At 41.7% G+C, this 23,672-nt stretch overlaps 1 protein-coding gene across 45 annotated transcripts in view; it reads right to left on the bottom strand.

Moving 5' to 3' along the window:
- RIMS1 (regulating synaptic membrane exocytosis 1) overlaps positions 1–23,672 on the bottom strand; it is a 490,129-nt gene that overhangs the window by 281,827 nt on the left and 184,630 nt on the right. For 42 of the 45 annotated variants that reach the window (XM_043510483.1, XM_043510486.1, XM_043510457.1 and 39 more), the window contains exon 4: positions 1,298–1,351. The exons of the other annotated variants lie outside the window; for them this stretch is intronic. In XM_043510483.1, coding sequence (XP_043366418.1) covers positions 1,298–1,351 — 54 coding nt within the window. The remainder of the gene's footprint in view (positions 1–1,297; positions 1,352–23,672) is intronic. 45 annotated transcript variants of the gene reach the window in all.

Here is a 23,672-nt window from a genome sequence, read left to right as displayed (position 1 = left end):
AATTGTAATCAAATTCTCAAAGATACACATATCAACATTTTAAAATGTGAAGCTGGTAACTCTGTCAACAATATCATTCACAATTTCATATATATACAACCTAAGTGTACCTATAAGATCAAAAATATGCAATAAACTTTTTTCTGTGAATTTACTAACAAACTTACCCAATCTCCTTTTGTTTTGTTATTGCAAATATTTGTTATGGACAAAATTATTCAACCTAAACAATTGGAAGTAGTTAAAGCAGAAGCAGACAGAGATAAATACAGGATACAAAAGTGAGAAGTTACAATACATGTTACAATATAACATATCCCCGCAGCAGTCTTTCAACACTACAGCTTGGACATAACATACACACCAAGCACCACAGATTATATAGGTAGGAAATCTGCATTATACTCACAAAGAAGCTACACTACATCTCTGTTTAGGATTCTCTTCAGGACTTAGCTATTAAATGCTATGTTTGCCTTGAGCTATATTCAGTCCAAAGGGAAAAATGACAAAAGCTTTTCTTTAAGAAGGAAATAAAAAAAATAATGAGATGACATAACAGTTTCAATAAGAAAGCTGTTTATTGAAAAACATTTTTAGAGAAGTGTGTGGAGCAAGCAGTCTAGCAGCATGCAGGAATTATATCCTGATTGAATATTCTGGGATGTGTTCCAAACCAATCTAAACTAAAGCAGGTCTGTGTAATAACTTATCTTAACAATCCACAGATGTTAGGCAACCAAACACACACTCTGATGAAGGATTAGAGTGCTCTAATGTGGCTTCTGGACCTCCATGTGTTGCATCAGGAAAATGAAGTAAGATAGATCATTTTATTCTGACCTATCATTAATAAAATATTTTCAGTTCTTTCTTCTCTGTTTAGTGAGTTCTGATGCAGCATTACAGTAGGTCATTCTAGAAATGCATAGACAATTTTTTCTTTATACCCGTGTAAGGCATCAGGCACATATATGTCTGCACATGGAGCTATTAGAGCCAAATAGCCAGGACTATAAGGGACACTCTTTTTCAAAAAGTTAATATGCATTTAATTGGAAACACTGCATTTTCACAGCATAGCACAAGTGTCCTGTGCTTTACTGCTATGTCACAAAAATAACGTGACACACAGGATTCAGCGGAGGTGGGTTAATGATTCCCCCACAGATTCATGTAGAAAACTTTATGGGCTTAGTGGAAACATGCTTTTTGGGCAGTAGGACTCCATGCTTGCCCTCATGTGGAATGTGTATGGGCATTCATTCGCAAACATAAAGATATGCCTCACACTTACTCTTACAGGCACTGCTGAAAGTGATCCATTTTGGGTAGGAACAGTATTCCTGTACTAAATAACATGAAATTCCAACTTGAAAATATCTGTATTAAGCAATATATGTACCACAATATACAACATATAAGCATTTTCACTGACAAAACTATGAATTTTGCATTATGATTACACTTTTCCACAAGATAATATTAGCAGGGAGAAAAAGCTTTCTTTAATTCTACTTTAATTTCCATTATTACTTCTATCCCATGGGCAGGAGGAAGTTAAAATGACGTTTAAAGGAAATTTAACTTCTACCCCAAATTTAGAGCCAGATGCTGGAAGCCTCAATCAGGCAAAACTCTCACTGAAGTCAATGCAAGTTTTGTCTAGATCAGATGTGCAACTGTCTAGCATCACTTGGATGCAGGAGAAAAGTCTTTAAAACTTTGTTAGAAAACCTGGAGTATCTACACTGGGAGGTCATGATTTATTAATTACGGGGCTCCATTCTCTGGACTGTGATTTTCTTCCTTCTATTTTGTTTTGGAGGATTGATCCTACTACACAGAGGCACATCTATTTAAGTCTGTCTCAACATAACTGAAAAATAATGTTGACACTCTTTTGAGCCACTTCTTCCATCCACTTCAAGAAGACAGTTGTCCAGGTCCTAATCCTGCAAGCAGACCCTTTCCTCTGCATGAAGCTCGACTGACTTCAATGGAGCTGGGCAACCAACACAAGAGTCCATCCACATGGATCTGATTGCAGGACTGGGGCCAGTTTTCCGCTTTATGAAACTTCATTTGCTGGAATCAAGTTAAATCAAAAATTATTTCATTTTACTGGGGCAACAAGTAGTGTTACAAAGTATATAGTACGCTAACAAACTGTGTGACACTTGTATGTACTGTATTAATTCTGTTGCTATATCGAACTGAAATATGGTAATGCAACCTTAGCTATGGTTTTCCAACTGCTCCACTATAATAAAATCTCAAAATATGCAGCTGTAACTATGCTCAGGGCTCTGATTTGGATTCTCCAAATCCACAGCTGTGGAACAACCCAAAGAATCCAACCTCTCTTGCAGATATGTGTTCCAGAACTCAAGCCTTCATTGATAAAACCTTTAAAACATAGAGGCTGTGGGCCAGATCCCATCATTGCTACATCCCCTTTCCACTGCTCTAGAGGTGCACATGGGCCATGAAGCTGGTCTAACTGGGCAGCTAAGGATTTGAGTGGTATGACTCTCTGACTGGCCTCCTGCAGCTCAATTTAGAGGAGGAGTGAGCTGCTGTGCTCAGGCTGATTCCTAGCTAACATAACAGGCTGAACCAGTTTGATGCCAGTCCCAGAGCAGTGACATCTGATAGACATAAAGCCATATTATTGCTCTTCCTTCCCTGGAGTCCTGTGCTGAGTTCATTTTCACCAGACCCGAGGACTTGGGTCTAATTTTCCATTGCTTTGTGTCATCATTGCTTGACAAAGCCCTGGCTGGAATGATTTAGTTGGGGATTGGTCCTGCTTTGAGCAGGGGGTTGGACTAGATGACCTCCTGAGGTCCCTTCCAACCCTGATATTCTATGATTCTATGATTTAAATCTATATAAAGTGGGTGTAAAATGCTACCAAATCGAAATTCTCCACCACACATCAGCAAAGCATTTTATACCCATCTACTATTCACTTTAGGAAAAAAAGATAAAATCAGACACTGTGGGTATGTCTACACAGCAATTAAATGTCTGCAACTGGCCTGCATCAGCTGACTTGGGCTCATGGGGCTTGCATTGCAGGGCTGTAAAACTGCAGTGTAGATGTTCGGGCTTGGGCTGAAGCTCAGGGTCTGCCTCTGAGATCCTAACCCTTTGCAGGTTTCAGAACACAGGCACCAACCCACCTCAGCCCTGCAGCCAATGTCTGCTGACATGGGCCAGCCCGGGTGTTTAATCGCTGTATAAACATGCCCTGGGTTTCTAGCCCTTATGGTTGCAAACAGTACTTTTAAGATGTGAAGAGCCTATAGTCAATCAAAGGGTGTTAATTTTGGGGTCATGTGTTAATCAGGTAGTTACCGTCTTAACATGATAAAACCTAGCTGGTGACTCTCAGGAGGAGAGAGGGCAGATAGCCTGGAGAGGAGAATTATAGGGGAGCATCAAGTCAGGAGAGAGGCTACTCCCAGGGATGGGCACTAGACCAGAACAGAGAGTGGTGACTGGGGAAACCATCTGCATGGGACAGCCCCATGAAGGAAAGTTGTGGAATCCCTTAATTAGGAGGAAGGAATTGTAAATCCAGGGACCAGGGCAGGAAGAGACTAATGGGACAGGATTTCCAGAGAAGCTATAGGCCTTAATGGTATTAGCAGAGCTCCCTGGCTCAGAGGGAATTGGAGGGGAACCTGAAGCCTTGGAAGAAGGATAAACTGGAGATGAAGCTGTCAGAGTTACAACCTAACTCTCTACCCTTCTCCTCTTAGACCTCCGTGCCCATTTAAGCACACACATATGAACCACCAGAACACATCTGCACTCCAGTCAGACCTACAACCCTTGATCTAACCCATTATAACTGGTCAGGAAATGGTTTTCCAATCTCATAAAACTTTTTGTGACTTCAAAATTTTTCACATTCTGCATCAGAACGAAACTGAGACTTATCAAAGATTTTTGCAGAAAAACCCAAAAGAGACACACATCCAGGGCAAAATAGCCAATAGCCTAGTGGTCACGAATATGAGAGACCCATGTTCAGGTCATCTGTATGAATCTAGGCTGGCTCTCTCATAGAAACTGGTACATTCTCACAAAAAGTTTTGACAAATCATCATTTTCTGACAAAAAAGTTTAATCAAAGAATTCCCAAACAGTTCAAAACCTCATGTCTTTTAACCCTGCCTCCTCTCCCCCAGCCTCTCAGCCAAACTCTTTTCTCTTCTGATATCTACCAGGCAGATCTCTGCCAGCCAGATTCAAAACTTATTTTACTGTTAGTCCATAAATACTTAGGTTTAATCTGTTAAAGCATAAAATAAATGTGCACAAAAATTGCAGAAATTTGCATGTTGTAGTTCCAACATCAATTGTTCAAGAAGGTGAACCAGTAAAGTTTGGTAGAGAGTGCTTTCTCTGCCTTATTCTATTGAGGCTCGTATACCACCTTCATCACAGGTAGTTGAGCCTCTTCCAGAAGGGCACTGAGTGGTGCAATCAGCATCTGTAAGTTGTGCTTCATTCTCTCTCTCTCTGCCCTTTCCCAAGGATAAATTGTCTGAGCAGTTTTGTTTTGTTTTTAAATAAATTATAGGTATATACTGCTGTGTATTTGTACTGGTGAAGGCAAATTAGAAGAAGTGAACCTTGTACTTGGAACAGAATGTGAAGGTGGTTCTTAGTTCATGCCACAAGTCTTGAACCAGTCTTTGAGAAAGCTCTCTCTCCTACAGACTCAAGCTTCTGATGAAGAAATTATTTCCATAAATGTTTGTATGTACCGTTCCAGAGTCTTACATTCCACCAACAGTACCAGGAGAACTCTGTTTAATAACACTGAGTTCCTGTAACCAAAAAACATTTATTGTTTTAGAAGAGGAACAAGTGGAATTTTAAGGCTTCAGGATTGTACATGTCCTTTCTACATCAACCATTTCTAGACAGGGTAGCAGAGCAGCAGCTGTGTTAGTCTGTATTCGCAAAAAGAAAAGGAGTACTTGTGGCACCTTAGAGACTAACAAATTTATTTGAGCATAAGCTTTCATGAGCTACAGCTCACTTCATCGGATGCATTCAGTGGAAAATACAGTGGGGGGATGATTTATATACACAGAGAACATGAAACAATGGGTGTTATCATACACACTGTAAGGAGAGTGATCATTTAAGATGAGCTATTACCAGCGGGGGCGGGGAGGGGTGGAAAGGAAGAAAACCTTTTGTATGATAAACAAGGTGGGCCATTTCCAGCAGTTGACAAGAACGTCTGAGGAACAGTGGGGGGTGGAGGGGAATAACATGGGGAAATAGTTTTACTTTGTGTAATGACCCATCCACTCCCAGTCTCTGTTCAAGCCTAAGTTAATTGTATCCAGTTTGCAAATTAATTCCAAAATAATAATAGAATATGCCCAGTCAGCAAAAAGCAATGTGACCTACTGGCCTAGGACTCTGAAGACCTGGTTTCAGTACCTAGCTCTGCCACTGGTTTTCAGTGAGAGCTTGGGCAAGTCACTTCCCCTCAGTTTCCCCATCCGTAAAACATATTTTGTAAAGTGCTCTGAGAGCTGTGGATGAAAAGCATGATATAAAAGCTTATTATACAAATTAGAATACACTAATGAAGCCAAATCTGCCCACAGCTATATCAGTATAAAGCTGATATAACTCCATTAACTTCATTGGAGTTATTTCAGCTTTACACTCATGTACATGAGGTCAGAGTTTGACTCTCAGCATATAAAGACATTACATAAAGTAATAGCTCTTCTTAGCCAAAAGTAGGTGAAAATCACATGCAGACCTCCAAAAGTACCTCTGCTTCCTAAACCACAGCCAGTAGCATTCAACAGTTATGCATGACTAAATAACAACACTTTTTAAAAGGCATTAAAATATATTTTTCTTTAAAATATGCCTATCTTGTTTGCCTCATTGCACACTTACAAAATTATGTTAGAAATACAAAATTATCTGGCTGATGTCAACTAGATATAAAGACACTCACCACAGAATCAAACAGAAAAACTGTCTCACCATTCCCAGAGGTAAAACCCTGAGAGAACAGAGGAGCTTTATACTATGTCCTGAAAGTCAAACTAGTTTTGTCAGATAAGTTAGAGAAGCAAATTCTAAAGTCAGGGTTCCCGGATGAAAATATGGTGATAGCCACATCTAAGGACTGTTAGTGAGAGTCAGTAAGTTGATCTGAACTGGTGAAGCAGTTCACATGGAGACAGGTAGCTTCTTAGGTAGCTAGGACCAAACCCATCTGCTTTAGATCTTTAAACACCATGAATCACATCTGAAAGTGAATAGAGAACCAGTGCAAACCATGCAGCTACTACTTCTAGGATATTAGCCTGACACATTGGGCATAAGCTGTAACTTCTAACTGCTCTTCAAAGATAGCTTTATGTAGAGCACATTGGTTTATTCTGATCGGAAGATGTCAAAAATACAGGTAATTGTAAAGAACCTATCAAAAAAAACCACCCAGTCACAATCATTCAATAATTAGATGAAAATGGCACTTTAGTTACCCAGGCCATCAGGAACAAGAAGGAATCCAGAAAAATAATCGACAAAGTTGGGAAAAAAACAATCATGTGGACAATTGCCATCCATGACACACAACCTGGGTATTTCCTGAATCAACCAGCATCATCTCAATTTATCCAGATAAAGCTACTTCCAAGCCTTTATTTCAGCCTAGCACTGGGAAAATGAAGACACCACACCATTCAACACTGATGAAAAAGAGACATAGTAGAAAAAATACAACTCATAATGATTATTTGTAGCTCACAATATCTCACTGTCACCACCAGCCTCGCCTCTATGTTGATTAGTATATATGATGGAACAGAACCTTGATCAACTGCACATGAGAGATTCTTCAAGGTGAGCAAGCATAAACCCATCACCACCCTCTATGATTGTCAACCTATCAAATCAACACTTTGGAGGGGAAATTCATGGTTGGGTGGTGGACACTTTACACTGTGTGAGCCAGCCTAAAGTGGGCACAAAGTAGCTATCAGACCTGTTCCAGGAATACCCCTGGTATAGACAGTCAGTCTGGTAGGTGCAGAGGTGGCTATCTCTGCACACCCCTTCACAGTAGGAGTCGTGGGGGTAGACTGGGGCATTCTTATGTGAAGTTATTCTGGGTAGCACAACAGCCCACGAGGGCCATGCAGATGAAGGCCAAATGAGATCAGGGTTCTGTGATGCTCAAAGAGTGCAAAAGCCAAACTATGAGAAACTTAAGCACATGGTCAAAACAAATCATCAGAAAGATTTTTCCATGTTGGATTATTCTAGTCATCTCCAAAACGTATTACAATGTTAGAAAAATAAAGATCGCATAACTCCTGTACTAGACTGTCATTAAGCACATGACATACTGCGCAAAGGGAAATTATATTTCCACTTCCAGAATAATTTGCTTTCTGTGACTCACTTGTTCTGACAGAAAAGATAACAGCCAATCAACACCTAGGATTTGTCCAGTCTCTAATGTTCTCTCATTGGCTTCTCTATTTGACTTCCTTCTGATGTGAAAGCATCTGGTGACTTATATCTACCTCTCTAACCAGAAAGACAACTCTTGTCAAAGTCTTGGTTTAGAAAGCCTGGCAAGATCGAAGTTTGCCATCTTGACTGAGCCACAGAAAGCAAATTAGTTGGAACTGAAATATAATTTGCCTTACTGTGGCTCATCTTATGATGGAAGAAATGCTGGGTTCTGCATAGCAGTATCCTAACAGAAAACATCCTAGGAATGGAGAATAAGAAAGTCGGATTCGCATTAGAACAGGGAGCCTGAGGGAGAGAGAGGCAAATTGGAAATTCCAATTCTTTCCCTTCAAAGGTAGAACTTCTCATAAAAGCCCTGCTCTAAGTATTCTGAGGTGAAGTGTTGCATTTTGAAGACCCCTACTTATTTTAGCTAGTAATGCCCCGTGCAGGGAATGCCAGGAGAAAACACTGAAAAACCTATATAATGATGCCTCTCTAATCCAGCCAAGATATGGCCATGGCCCTAGTAGAGTGGACCACTGGACAGAGATTATGACAGATTAAGACAGCTTTTTGAGCTTCCTGGATACTGGGTCTCAGCCACCGAACCCTGGAAAAGAATGAAGCAGGAAATCTTCCTCTGAAGTTTTCTGATCTGAGTAGTCCTGAGGGCTCTATCCAGATCCAAAGAGAGCCTGGTTTAGAACTGGCACAGAAACTCGGAATAAAGATGTCCCAGTTAGGTGAAAGGGGAACAGGACATTTGGCACAATCTACAATAGGCTTCTTTTTAGATATACAAACAATATAAATTGTTACCCCTGTTCTGAGGAACCGAAAATAGCTTAAGGCTTAAGTAGGGAACATCCTGACTGCAAAGGAATCTCTGTTTCCCAATGAAGAGGGCTTAGGCCTTTTTTGTTTTGGGAACCTGGAACACGTCATGAAGAGATAAATTTTATGCCTGACAAGTCAAATAAGACTGAATCCTTGGTTTCTGCACACACACACACACACACACACACACACACACACACACACACACAAACACACACACACACACACACCCCCAACAAAAACAAAACAAAATAAAACAAAACAAAAAAATTTACTTGCACAGTGAATGGTCAAATCCACAGTGTTCTATGAGCTACTAAGAAGAAGCAGCAGATGTTTCCACAAAGCCTGAGGAAGGCCTAAGCAATATAGTTAGGCTTGGAAGGATTCTATTTTTAATCTGTAAATGTTGCTAAATGTCGATTTCCCCATACGCACAGAAACTGACAAAAAAGTATTTCCCTCAATAATAATTGAAATGTACAGATAGGCAAAGGAGGAAAAATACTGCTTGAGAACCTATTAGAGTTTGATTTATGGGTAATTACTTTGCATATTTTGCCATGCAATGTTGACAATTTGTATTTTAGCAGTAAAAAAGCTTTAACTTTTTGAATCTCAACATTTACTGTCATTAAATAATTATTGTGTGACCCACCCCCCGATTCTCTGAGCCCTTCCATAATTTCTCTCACCTGTTAACATTCAAATTGATAATAACTGGGGGGAGGGTGGGATTAAAATTCATAATTTTGTGAAAATATGAATATTTAAAACAATAAAAATCCTTTAACCTATCTGTATTATCCATCTAAATTATAAAAAAATAAAAAACAATTCTGCCAAACCTAAATATAGTTATGGCTAAAGACTGCCGAATGGACTGTGACAAAGTGTAAGGAGTAACTGGGCTCCTGTCTATCACTCAGTATTGCCAACTTTTGACAATTTATGGCAAGTAACACAATTCTGACCCCTGCTGAAGCCAGTCTTACCATGATGCAAGCAGCTCCACCCTTTATGCAATATTGGACAGCCCAGAGGAAAAAAAACTCTTTGATTGGCTTCCTTCCCCAGTTCCCTGCTGATGCCGGAGGCAGACAGAGCTCTTCCCTCTGCATCCCACTTCAGGGACTGACAGAAGTTTTTGAAGAGGGGAAAGGGAGCAGCTGATACTATTTTCACACCAGGGAAGTAGGAATGAGGAAGCAGAAAGAGCCCAGAAGCTCAGGATGTCTCTCTCTGCTCCTTTCAGACTGACCCCCTTGTGAAAAATGAGTTGGTTCCTCCCTCCTTTCCCCTGGGAAGAGAACCCCCCTGGGTGCAGCGCTCCATCCAGGTTTCATATGTGTCTGTCTGTCTAGAACCTCTGGACCTGAGAGGCCTTGAGAGAGCAGGGCAGGGGTGAAAAACCTCCACTGCTGTAGGAGAAGATCTGTTGCTGGTGGGCAAGGAGGCAGATGTGGTACTGGGAGACAAAAGATGTGAAGAATTGTATAGCTGGGTGTGCAGAGTCAGTGTGTTGCTGGGACACAAAATTAACTGATGTAGAGGCATGGTGGCCAAAAACATATTTGTCACTATAAACTGGCAGCATAAATGGTCGCATATCCAGTGCAGGTTGGCAATAGTGCTGAATTAAGTAGGGATATAAAAGGAAAGGGGAAACTGGGACAAAGGAGGCTATCACAGAGAAGGTATGTCCTCTCTCCTCCCAGATGACTAAAGCAGGAAGGACTCAGGTGGTTATTATCTAGTAATCTGAGTTGAACTGTTCTTTGGTTTGAATTTGTGTTTCTGGAATTAAAGTAAAACCTGAAAATAAGGATTTGAAAAACCCTATAGTTGGGACTTTATTTTTCCTTCCCCAAGTGGGGATTCTATACACTGACTGTTTTTTTTATTTCCAAATAGGCCATGTAGGTTGCCGTCCTTCACGTTGCTGTGAGTGAGGAAGGAATCAAACTGGAAAAGCATAAGAGGGATCCTTGGAAAGAGGGAAAACCCAGAAACATGACTGGCCATCCCAGAGCTTCCATTACTTTTCTTGAACCTATATCACAGACTAATACATCTCAGTGACAGGAAATTGTTCCTGATATTCACCCTAACTGTTCTCCATCTTAATTCAATCTCAGCTTTTCTAGCTATATCCTCTCTCCCTCCTACCTTCCTTGCCTTGTACCACACTAAATAATACCTTTCCATCCTTGGTATTTTCAGATATTTGTATATTTACATCCCAACATTAACCACTACGTAGGCAAGTGACAGTATAAATATTTAACTCTTTAATCTTTTCTCATAAATCAATCCCCCAAACCTGACAAATGACCAGGGAGGAGTATAAAAATATTGCTCAGGCATGCAGGAGTGAAATCAGGAAGGCCAAATCACAATTGGAGTTGCAGCTAGCAAGAGATGTTAAGAGTAACAAGAAGGGTTTCTACAGGTATATTAGCAACAGGAAGAAGGTCAGGGAAAGTGTGGGCCCCTAACTGAATGGAGGAGGCAACCTAGAGACAGAGAATGTGGAAAGAGCTAAGGTACTCGATACTTTTTTTGCCTCTGTCTTCACAAACAAGGTCAGCTCCCAGACTACTGCACTGGGCAGCACAGTATGGGGAGGAGGTGACCAGCCCTCCGTGGAGAAAGAAGTGGTTCGGGACTATTTAGAAAAGTTGTATGAGCACAAGTCCATGGGGCCGGATGCACTGCATCTGAGGGTGCTAAAGGAGTTGGCGGATGTGATTGCAGAGCCGTTGGCCATTATGGAAACTCATGGTGATCAGGTGAGGTCCCGGATGACAAGAACAAGGCTAATGTAGTGCCCATCTTTAAAAATGGGGAGGAGGAGGATCCGGGGAAATACAGGCCAGTCAGCCTCACCTCAGTCCCTGGAAAAATCATGGAGCAGGTCCTCAAGGAATCAATTCTGAAGTACTTCAAGGAAAGGAAAGTGATCAGGAACAGTCAGCATAGATTCACCAAGGGCAAGTCATGCCTGACTAACCTAATTGCCTTCCATGATGAGATAATTAGCTTTGTGGATATGGGGAAAGCAGTGGATGTGATATATCTTGACTTTCACAAAGCTTTTGATATGGTCTCCTACAGTATTCTTGCCAGCAAGTTAAAGATGTATAGATTGAATAAATGGACTATAAGGTGGCTAGAAAGCAGGCTAGATTGTTGGGCTCAACGGGTAGTGATCAACAGCTTGATGTCTAGTTGACAGCCGGTATCAAGCGGAATGCCCCAGGGGTCGGTCCTGGGGCCGGTTTTGTTCAACATCTTTATTAATGATCTGGATGATGGGATTCATTCCACCCTCAGCAAGTTCGCAGATGACACTAAGTTGGGGAGAGAGGTAGATACGTTGGAGGGTAGGGATAGGGTGCAGAGTGACCTGGACAAATTGGAGGATTGGGCCAAAAGAAATCTGATGAGGGTCAACAATAACAAGTGCAGACTCCTGCACTTAGGAAGGAAGAATCCTATGCACCACTACAGGCTGGGGAACAACTGGTTAAGCAGCAGTTCTGCAGAAAAGGACCTGAGGATTACAGTGGATGAGAAGCTGGATATGAGTCAGCAGTGTGTGCCCTTGTTGCGAAGAAGGCCAATGGCATATTGGGCTGTATTAGTAGGAGCATTGCCAGCAGATCAAGGGAAGTGATTATTTCCCTCTATTCGGCACTGGTGAGGCCACACCTGGAGTATTGCATCCAGTTTTGGTCCCCTCACTGCAGAAGGGATGTAGACAAATTGGGGAGAGTCCAGCGGAGAGAAACAAAAATGATTAGGGGGCTGGGACACATGACTTTTGAGGAGAGGCTGAGGGAACTGGGTTTATTTAGTCTGCAGAAGAGGGGGAGGGGATTTGATAGTAGCCTTCAACAACTTGAATGGGGGTTCCAAAGAGGATGAAGCTAGGCTGTTGTCAGTGGTGGCAGATGACAGAACAAGAAGCAATGGTCTCAAGTTGCAGTGCTGGAGTTCTAGGTTGGATATTAGGAAAAACTATTTTATTCGGAGGGTAGTGAAGCACTGGAATGGGTTCCCAAGGAGGTTTTGGAATTTCCATCCTTAGAGGTTTTTGACAAAGCCCTGGCTGGGATGATGGTCCTGCTTTGAGCAGGGGGTTGGACTAGATGACCTCCTGAGGTCCCTTCCAACCCTGATATTCTATGATTCTATGATCTATCAAACTCATTTTCATTTTTGCAGCTCTTCTCTGAACTCCTTTCAGTTTGTCCATATCTTTCTCATAAGGTGATGAACAGAAAATACTAATGGTAGTTATCAGATATAGTCCTAAATTTCACAAACCATTTGAACAAACTGCAAATCATTACTTGCTAGATTCTGAAATCCTTACTCAGCCCTTACTAAAGTCAAAGGGAGTTTTGCCTGAGTAAGGACTGCTCCATTCAGTGTTCAGGCCTTATTAACCATGGAAGAATCCATATCGGGGAGAGACCCTAAAAATGCCTGCAGTGTGAGAAAAGTTTCAATGCACCATCAGCCCTTATTATACGGCAGAGAACCCATACAGGAGAAGAACCCTATAAATACTTGGATTGTGGGAAAAGCTTTTATCATTTCACATCTGAGAACCCACACAGGAGATAAAACCTGTAAGTGCCTGCACTGTGGGAAAAGCTTCACTGAGAGCTCAAATGTGGACACAAGAATAAATGGATATAAACTGGCCATCAGGAAGTTTAGACTTTAAATTAGATGAAGGTTTCTAACCATCAGAGGAGTGATGTTCTGGCACAGCCTTCCAAGGGAAGCAGTGGAGGCAAAAGACCTATCTGGCTTCAAGATTAAACTTGATAAGTTTATGGAGGAGATGGTATGATGGGATAACATGATTTTGGCAATTAATTGATCTTTAACTATTAATGGTAAATAGGCCCAATGGCCTGTGATGGAATGTTAGATGGGATGGGATCTGAGTTACTACAGAGAATTCTTTCCTGGGTATCTGGCTGGTGAATCTTGACACATGCTCAGGGTTCAGCTGATCACCATATTTGGGGTCAGGAAGGAATTTTCCTCCAGGGCAGATTGGAAGAGGCTCTGGGGGTTTTTCGCCTTCCTCTGCAGCATGGGGCACAGGTCACTTGCTGGAGGATTCTCTGCACCTTGAAGTCTTTAAACCATGATTTGAGGACTTCAATAGCTCAGACATAGGTGAGAGGTTTATTGCAGGAGTGGCTGGGTGAGATTCAGTGGCCTGCATTGTGCAGGAGGTCAGACTAGATGATCATAATGGTCCCTTCTGACCTTAATATCTATGAATCTATGAATCTATGACTGCATATAAATCTAAATTCACGGGAACCATCATCAAGTTCTGCCCATACCAATCATGTCACTGTATTGGTAGTTACCAATATACAATGAACATCAACATACAGAATCATAAAAATGACAAAAAGTCTAACAAAATAAGGTAAATAAATGACACAAAACGTGTGATGTTTTGGGATGCTATAAAAATTCTATCACTTCAGAAGACCTAGAGCTCACTCACAGCTGTCTGTCACTTGTGATTTGCTGTCATTTCAAATTATAGCCAAAAAACCCACCCACAATCCTCCACAAAAAGAACCCACTCTCCTAGTAGATATATTCCCTCTCTTTCCAAAGTGAGTTCATACAAATACAACACAATTTATTTTCCCACAGTATTTTTAATACAAACTATCTCAAAACAATTTCTTGAGAGAAGAAAGAGAATCCTTTACAGAGTGGGCACATGAACTCTTGAAGAAAGAAACAGAAAATTATGAATGGAAATACAGAGGAAGTAAGAGAATAAAGCTGGAATGAAAACGCAGTGAAATTGCAAACTGGCATTCCTACAGTGAGGAGAGAGCAAAAGGAAAAGTAATGTAGGAGAGAAAGCTGAGCAGGTGAGTTTTAGGAAGACATAGAATCTCATTTGGGGACTGAACACACATAGATCAAATGGGAATGTATCATCACTCCTAATTTTTAGCTTTCATAACCCTGGAAAATTCAAGCAAAGTGCAATTAAGTGTGGAAAATTGAGATACCTAAACATCAAAACACTTTGGATCACAGACTATAACCTATACTGTCACAACAATATCATATTCATAATATTTTACAGCCAAAGGCCTTCCTCTGTACTCTCTTGCACTTCATAAAGACATTTAAACCTACGTAAAATGAGTATAAAATCTAACCTTCTGATTTAGCAGCACTTTGCACACACTTTCAATAAGTGTAAGTGACTGTGAAAGGTGAAAGGCAGTGCAGAATCAGATCCATTCCCTTTCAGTGAATTGTATTTATCTGCAAAGCACAGATTTAGGTTTACTGCAGGTAATAAATATTAAAGGTTTATTTTCAAGTACTTTTCAGTATTTCATATAGATACAATACTGACCAAAGAATCAGACAAACCTATTAACCCAAAAATTAAAGAAATTAAATTATGGCTGTTTTTATTGCTTGGTCCTTTCGACTTTTTAATTTTTAGCAAGAGCACACTATCCTGTCAAACAATAAAGCCATACTACATAATTATTTATTATTATTTCTATTACCAGAGTTAAGACCATATACAGCGTGCAAAAGTACAGAATAGTCACCTCTGAAGTGAGCACAGTGGAAATTATCTATACTACTCCTATATCCTATTCTAAGTATTGGTAAATTTGATGGTATCTCAGATATTACTATATGGTACCCATGGATAAAAATTAATTGTGTAACAGTGACCACTGTCCAATAAGAGTTTGGGCCCTGCAGGAAATGTAGGATTGAACCTAGTATGTAATAGACACATTTATTATTCAAGAACTGCTATAGTCTGTACTTACCTATTTGTCAGTTAACTTCCAGCAATTAAAGCATATAAGTAATATTTTATTATGTTTCATGCAAATAGTTTTACACTACTGTTCATAAGTAAGGCTATGTTTTAGTCATGGGAAATGTTCCCGCTAGTTTTTCACACACATGTGTGGAATGAATTTTGTTATGTGCACCAATGTGGAGATGATGTGTGATACATCACCTCCACATTGGTGCACATAAGAAAATTCATGTGGCAGAGATGGGGCTGAGGGGTTTGGCGTGTAGGAGGGGGCTCAGGGCTGGGGCCAAGGGTTGGAGTCAGGGGGATGAGGACTCCAGCTGGGGGTGCAGGCTTTGGAGTGGGGCTGAGGATTAGGGGCTCAGTGCTGGGGTAGAGGGTTGGGGTGCAGGAGGGGGTATGGGCTCTGGGATGGGGCTGGAGATGAGGGGTTTGGGGTGCAGGCTGCTCCAGGGCTATGGCGGGGACAGAGGATTCCCCCAATCTCTCTCTCCCTGTCGCAGCACCTCTCCCCCAGCCGTGGAAGATCTGTCCACAGTCCAGGCCACCGGGTAAAAGTCTGCAGCTTTGGGATCCCCAGGTGAGCTCAAAGCGGCCAGCTGTCCATCACCGGCAGCCCAGAGAAACGGCAGCGGCTGTTGGCTCCTTTCCGCACCCCCTCGCCCATCACTGGCAGGCAGCCGACAGCTGCTGCATGCCAGTCACAGAGGGCAGGGGCAGAGAGAGGAGCCCTCAGCTGGCTGGCTAAGAGGAGCAAGTGGGCGGGGGGGACAGGGGGGCAGAGAAAAGCCCTGGTCTGGTGGCCTAGAGGAGTGCGTGGGAGAAGCAGGAGAGGAGAGGAGCCAGCGCTGTGGCCACTGGGCCGTAGTGCCAGAGTAGTGGAGCACCGGGCTGGGCCAGCCGGGCCCCTGCTGAATGTGGGTCTGCTGCCATTATAAACCCAGTACTGTCTGGGCCAGGCTGGGAAGGGGCCGGGGAAGGGCGTCGTGGCAGGTCCAGGGCTAGGAGAGAGACATCTCTCCCCGCTGCAGCCCTGAGCACCTGCGCAGCGCTTAATAGGCTGCAGCGTGGCTGTGCGGCCAAACAGCTTAGAGGGAACTTCGGTCGCAGGTATTTTTAGTAAAAGTCATGGACAGGCCCCAGGCAGTAAACAAAAATTCACGGCCCATGACCTGTCCGTGACTTGTACAATATGCTCCTGACTTCATTTGGGTGGGGAGACAGACCATGGGTGCTGCGGGTCCTCTGGGGGATCACCCAAGGGAGGGCACCCCGGGTGGTCGGGGAGCCAGCCCAGGGGGGGTGCCACGGGTGGTCGGGGGGGAGGGGGTGGCCCAGGACCTCTGGTGGTGCTGTGGGGGCAGGGCTGTAAGGCTCCCTACCTGGCTCCGTGACTCCCTGGAAGTGGCGACATGTCCCTCAGTTCCTAGGCATGGCCGGGGGGCTCTGCACGCTGCCTCAGACCCAAGCGCCGGCTCCACAACTTCCATTGGTCAGGAACCACAGCCAATGGGACCTGCGGATGCGGTGCCTACAGGAGGAAGGAGCGCGCAGAGCCCCCTGGCCATGCCTCCGTCTAGGAATGTCACCACTTCTGGGAAGCACCCCCCGAGGTAAATGCCACCCAGAGCCCTCACTCCTTCCCGAGCCCCAACCCCCAGCCCTGAGTCCCCCCCACCCTCCAAACTCCTGCTGCTGCTGTGGGAGGTGGACATGGTGGCCTGAGATTGCCCCAGCAGCAGCCGGTGCAGCTGGCCCAGGGGCTGCCTGAGCTGCTCAGGCAGCACCCCGGGCCAGCCACACCGGCCACTACAGAAGTCATGCAGTTTCCAGAAAGTCACGGAATCTGTGCCTTCTGTGACAAACTCACAGCCATATTCATAAGTGCACGGAACATAGGTATGATACAGTGGCCGATTTTTTCAAACTCTCATACCCATAGTTAGGTGCCACAATTCATATTGAGACACCTAAATAAAAGAAGCCATACTGTGGGTGCTCAGCACCTCTGAATATCAGGTAACTTTTATTTAGGTGGCTAAATACAGATTGTGATGCTCCTGTTTGAGCATCTAAGATTGACAGTTGGGGCCAGAGTACTTACGGCACACAATCAAGATGGTATATTTAAAGCTCCTAATTAATGCATGATCCTGCACTGAAATCCTCTAGCGTGGCTATGCCTATGCAAAGTCTCACTGAAGTCAATGAGTCTCCACACTGACACAGAGGTCTGCATTAGAGGATCCTGATGCAACTTCAGAGCCTCAATGTGTGCCTGAATTTCCTCCTTAGGAATTTCCTCCTTTCCTCCTATAAATATTGTTCCATTACGCTTTGTAGAATATCAGCAATTGGGGAAAAGACAAAGTCAGACAAATGTTATGTGGCAGTCTAGAATGTTGAAATTGTAGAATATGTCATAGACTGAAGTTGATAAAGATTAAATAAAACATTTCATTCAGAAAGTATTTTTATTCATATTGTATATGGTGTTCAATCATCACTATGGCTAATTTTATAAATGTCCACAACTGCTACTTTGAAAACAAAATGAGGTTGACCCTTTCATGCAGCATTTTACTTGGTATAGAATAGCAGTCCAAATGCCATTTTTTGAAGTCTGGCTAATCTAAGAAATCACAGTATACTGTAGGAGTTGGCTAAACATTAATTTACAGTACTGCACTTACTGCAATAGGATGACAAGTCTGATTTTTCCAACTTCATCTTTGTTGAGCCTACGTTCTGGGATGTCCATGGTCTTTCTCTTAAGTCTCCCACCTCTCGCTCCAGATGCAGAGGTCTGAGGCTAAGTTGATTAAGTCTGTTCTATCTGTGCTAGCAACCTTGAGCACAAAAGCAACCTCAGTAAATCTGGGATGGAAGATTTGAGGAAGGGGGGAGAGAAAGTATCAGTGCTCTACAACAAATCTAAGTGGATATCTCAGAGATTAAAAAAGAAAAGTGGAGAGAAGCAATGTATTTTTTGGTCAGGAAGGGAGTGGGTATTTAGGAGAGTCAGAGATTGTGAGAAAGGTTGGGAAAAGGGTTGACAACTGTGAGACTTAATATGGAATATTTAAAATTTATGATGGAGGAGTAGGGCAAGAAAAAGCAATAAGGAGTTTTGTGCCAGCATAAGAATATAAAAAAAATGATTAATCAAAATAAAGCACGATTTGAAAGTCAATCCATGGATTAGAAATTGTATCAATTTAAGAGGAAGCGTGTTGCTTTGATCTCACCTTAAGTTACTACACTGGCAGCTCAAGTAGGGGAAAGAGAGGAGTTTCAATAAGGTAGGAAAACAAAACGCAGTATGGAATAATGGAGCCTGAAAAAACCAAACAATAATGACATACCATGATCTAATGTAGCTACTGTTACAAAAGTAGGTTTAAGAAGTGAGATCAGAACTTTGCTATAAGCTTAGTGCCCCATTCTGATCTTTTGCACTTACCTGTACATTCAGAGATATCTAATGAAGCTGTTTATTTCCTAAATAAATAAAAAGACATACTGCATAGCGACACTGTAGGATAGAGGTTAGGATATCCTGTCCTGTGGGCATCAGATATATCTGGGAGTTAACTGGCTTGGTGGCAGGACTGCATATTGCTAAAAATCCTTGAGAAATTTTCAAATATGATGATGATTTTATTTATGACTAAATATACATGACCCAGAAATAATGGTTTACTCAACAGAAATAGGTCATGATTTTCAAAAGTTACTAGTGATTTTGTGTGCCTCAAGTTTTGTGTACCCACCCTGAGGTACCTGGTTTTCAGTAGGTGGGTTGGTTAAAACCTTTCAGGGTGACTCAGGGTAGGTACCCAAAAATTAAGGACCCCAAAATCACTGGTCCTTTTTAAAAATATTGGCCACATAAAATGGCCTAATTCATTACCAGTGTCTAGTTTCCCAATAGTCTATTACCTGCGGCAGGGAATAGTGGTAGGTGAGATTCAAGTCATTCAGGACAACCTACGCATGCTGACATACATTAGCAAACTATAATGGCAGGAGTCACACACTAATGCAGATTATCAAGAGTTATGAAGAAAAGGTATATTTCAACATTATGGAGAGAGAAACAGATGAAGAAAAGAGAGGTAACTATAGAGACCTTTTAGCACATAAACACATGTTGTCTCTGCCCTTTTCAAAGACCTCTTAACTCAGCAATAGCCTGTCACCCTGCCATCTCTATAATGTGTAACTCAGTGAAGCCCTGTATTGCCTAATGGTTCAGGGACATTTTAAAACATCTTAATTTGAGCTACCAGTAAGTAGTAGACAAAGATTTATTTACAGTGTTTTTGACATTCTATTCCCTTCTATCTCTACACTTTCAATTTTCAGAATCATTCAGAATGAATGATGAAAATATACACTTGGATCTCTTGAATGGAAAAAAGTAATATACTTCCATCACCTTCCAATATAAAGTCTGATTTTTCTTCCTAATTTTTTTCTTATTTAAGTGCTTAACACATATAAAACTTGATACTTATATTCTTTTAAAAATAATTTTATCTATTCAGTCAGTTAACCTCTTTTGTGTACCATACTTTTCCCCTTGCTAGGTTGCTCACATCCCATTTTGAGTAATTTATGTTTTATGGTTCTATTTTTGGCCAATCTCATTTTCATATAACTTTAATTACATAACAGACTTAAAAGAATCACCTTAGTAATGCAAAATGGCTTCAGTTATTTAAATCTAAAAAACCCTTAGTGATCTAATCAGATAGTTTTACGCATCCCGTTACCCTCCAGTTCTTTGTTTGATTTTGGGGTTTATTTAAGATTTGATTCTTTAAAAGTCGCTCTTCTCTGGAATGTATAAATAATCATTCATTGATCTTTTTCACTAGTCTATAATCAATTTCAGTTCAGTACTGCAATATACTAATGAATCATTAGAGTCCTGTAGTAATAAAGTGACCACTGTTCTACCATGATTGTATCAGTAAGCCCCATCTAATTATACAGAAAACAGGGGTTTAACGCAGTTTAAATATGACTGGCTTTCCGGAGGCCAAATTCTGTCCTGTCCTCCCCTTTGAAGAGCCTTCCTATATCCACTGTTGCCTGTAAGGGTCATAATAACCTCTTTATCATAACTGAAGAAGACACAGGATGAGAGGAGACATGGATAAAGGTAAGGAGGAGGACTAAGAGGGTTGAGGCAGGTCGATGCAGATAGAGGGAAGAGGAAAAACAAACATAGGAGGGCAAAAGGAGACAAGGACCACTGAAAAATAAAAAGGAGGTCAGAGGCACAGAAGACCTGGAGGAAATAGGATCATGGGAAACTCGTGAGAATTACAGGAATCAAAAAGAACCAAGCTGTCTGAGCGGCAAGATAGGTGAAGGGTTTGCAAGGGAAATGTAGTTTCCAGATGTCTTTTTCATTTGAGAAAAGGACATTGATAAAAATCAAAGGTTACCGAACAATCAAAAGTGAAACTAAGATACTAATTTACAAAAAATACAACTGACCACTTCACAAAAGGTTTTAAAGACTATTGCTTGTGAAAAAACTTAGCAACCATGAAATTAAAAATGCAACTAGTGTGCATAATGTTTATTTATGTAATGCTAGGTATTTGCATATTGATCGCTCCCACCTACCCCCTCCATTGCAAAATCCCAGATCCACTGTTGCTCAGAGGAATGTTGTAAAGATAAAAGTAATTAACCTGTAATCATAGAATCATAGAATATTAGGGTTGGAAGAGACTTCAGGAGGTCATCTAGTCCAACCCCCTGCTCAAAGCAGGACCATCATCCCAGCCAGGGCTTTGTCAAAAACCTCTAAGGATGCAGATTCCAAAATCTCCTTGGGAACCCATTCCAGTGCTTCATCACCCTCCTAGTGAAATAGTGTTTCCTAATATCCAACCTAGACCTCCCCCACTGCAACTTGAGACCATTGCTTCTTGTTCTGTCATCTGCCACCACTGACAACAGCCTAGCTCCATCCTCTTTGGAACCCCCATTCAGGTTGTTGAAGGCTACTATCAAATCCGCCCCCCCTTTCTTTAGACTAAATAAACCCAGTTCCCTCAGCCTCTCCTCATAAGCCATATGTCCAATCCCCTAATCATTTTTGTTTCCCTCCGCTGGACTCCCTCCAATTTGTCCACATCCCTTCTGTAATGAGGGGACCAAAACTGGATGCAATACTTCAGGTGTGGCCTCACCAGTGCCAAATAGAGGGGAATAATCACTTCCCTTGATCTGCTGGCAATGCTCCTACTAATACAGCCCAATATGCCATTGGCATTCATGACAACAAGGGCACACACTGCTGACTCATATCCAGCTTCTCATCCACTGTAATCCTCAGGTCCTTTTCTGCAGAACTGCTGCTTAGCCAGTTGGCCCCCAGCCTGTAGTGGTGCATAGGATTCTTCCTTCCTAAGTGCCCAATCCTCCAATATGTCTAGGTCACTCTGCACCCTATCCCTACCCTCCAGCATATCTACCTCTCTCCCCAGCTTAGTGTCATCTGCGAACTTGCTAAGGGTACAATTAATCCCATCATCCAGATCATTAATAAAGATGTTGAACAAAACCAGCCCCAGAACAGACCCCTGGGGCACTCCGCTTGATACCGGTTGTCAACTAGACATCAAGCTGTTGATCACTACCCGTTGAGTCCAACAATCTAGCCAACTTTCTAGCCACCTTATAGTCCATTTATTCAATCCATACTTCTTTAACTTGCTGGCAAGAATACTGTAGGAGACTGTATCAAAAGCTTTGTGAAAGTCAAGATATATTACATCCATCCCTTTCCCCATATCCACAGAGCCAGTTATCTCATCATAGAAGGCAATTAGCTGGTCAGGCATGACTTTCCCTTGATGAATCTATGTTGACTGTTCCTGATCATCTTCTTCTCCTCCAAGTGCTTCAAAATGGATTCCTTGAGGACCTGCTCCATGATTTTGAAAGTAACTAAAGTGAGGCTGACTGGTCTGTAGTTCCCCGGGTTATCTTTCTTCCCTTTTTAAAATATGGGCACTATATTTGCCTTTTTCCAATCGTCTGGGACCTCCCTGAATTGCCACAATTTTTCAAAGATAATGGCCAATGGCTCTGCAATCACATCAGCCAACTCCCTCAGCACCCTTGGATGCATTAGATCTGGACCCATGGACTTGTGCACCTCCAGCTTTTCTAAATAGTCCTTAACCTGTTCTTTCACCACTGAAGGCTGCTCACCTCCTCCCCATACTGTGTTGCCTAGTGTAGCAGCCTGGGAGCTGACTTTGTCTGTGAAGACCAAGGCAAAAAAAGCATTGAGTACTTCTGCTTTTTCCACATCATCTGTCATTATGTTGCCTCCCCCATTCAGTAAGGGTCCCACACTTGGGATTGTGATAGATGCAAATACTACAGAGATGAGCACCATAAAAAACCCTATTAATAAATAAATAAAATAATAATTCACTGAACATAGGACTGCCAGTTGGGAACTCCTGGAAGATAAACTTGATGCACAACATGAATGCTTAGAGCATATAATACCTGTGCTGTAGGAGTCCATATTGAACTCGCTAGTTATTGGTTTCCAAGGGGAATTTAAAGGTGTTGATTGTAGCATCAAACTACAGATGGTGTGGGACACAGCAAACTGAGATACTGCATCTCTGCCCATGTGATACTGTCACTGTTGTGGTCATTCAAGGTGCTGAGCTGGAACACTTCTGTACTGATGGGGTAGCTCTCTCTGAAATTCACTACCTCACTTGAATTTAGATCTGTTAATTTTTGAATACATCTGTTTTCCTGGTCCTTGAGGGATGAAGTGGTTGTGGGAATGGTCCTTTAACTGCAATTGCAAACCTGCAATTTGGCAGGTTTTAGTTGTAGCGGGCAGTCTATCTGAATATTAAGATTGTATCAGATATAATGAATTTTAATATATTGTAAGTGTGCTCAGAGCATTGAATGGATACACATTAAGCCTTATCCAATGCCCAATGAATCTTACTGATTTCAATGGGCAGTGCATCAAGCCCGAATATTGCTATAAATACAAAGTAAATAATGAAATAAAAAGTAATTGTTCTTTTAGAGACAGGTATCTGGAAGTTGGCTAAAAGTATCCTGGATACCTCTCAACAATATGCTTTTCTATATTATAAAGTAAAATAAATCAGTCAAACTATAGAAAGGCAGAGCAAACTAAAGTGCTATTTTTTGAGAAAAGCAGAAATCAGACACATTTGGAAATAGTAGTGTATTAAAAGTGAAAAAAATTGTTATAAATTGAAACAGAGGTTTGGTGACAGTTTGGAAGTTAAGTTATTGTGATTTGGATTCTTTATCTGCAAATCCTTTATTCCTTTTGATTTGTTCTCACTATGTAAAATAAATAAGAAATGTCCTGAAAATTTAAGACACAAAGGCTATAAAAAACTTTTGT

The sequence above is a fragment of the Dermochelys coriacea genome, chromosome 3, assembly GCF_009764565.3.
Source record: "Dermochelys coriacea isolate rDerCor1 chromosome 3, rDerCor1.pri.v4, whole genome shotgun sequence".
NCBI lineage: Eukaryota > Metazoa > Chordata > Testudines > Dermochelyidae > Dermochelys > Dermochelys coriacea.
The sequence above is the reverse complement of the archived record's forward strand: the minus strand, read 5'-3'. Positions and strand labels throughout refer to the sequence as shown.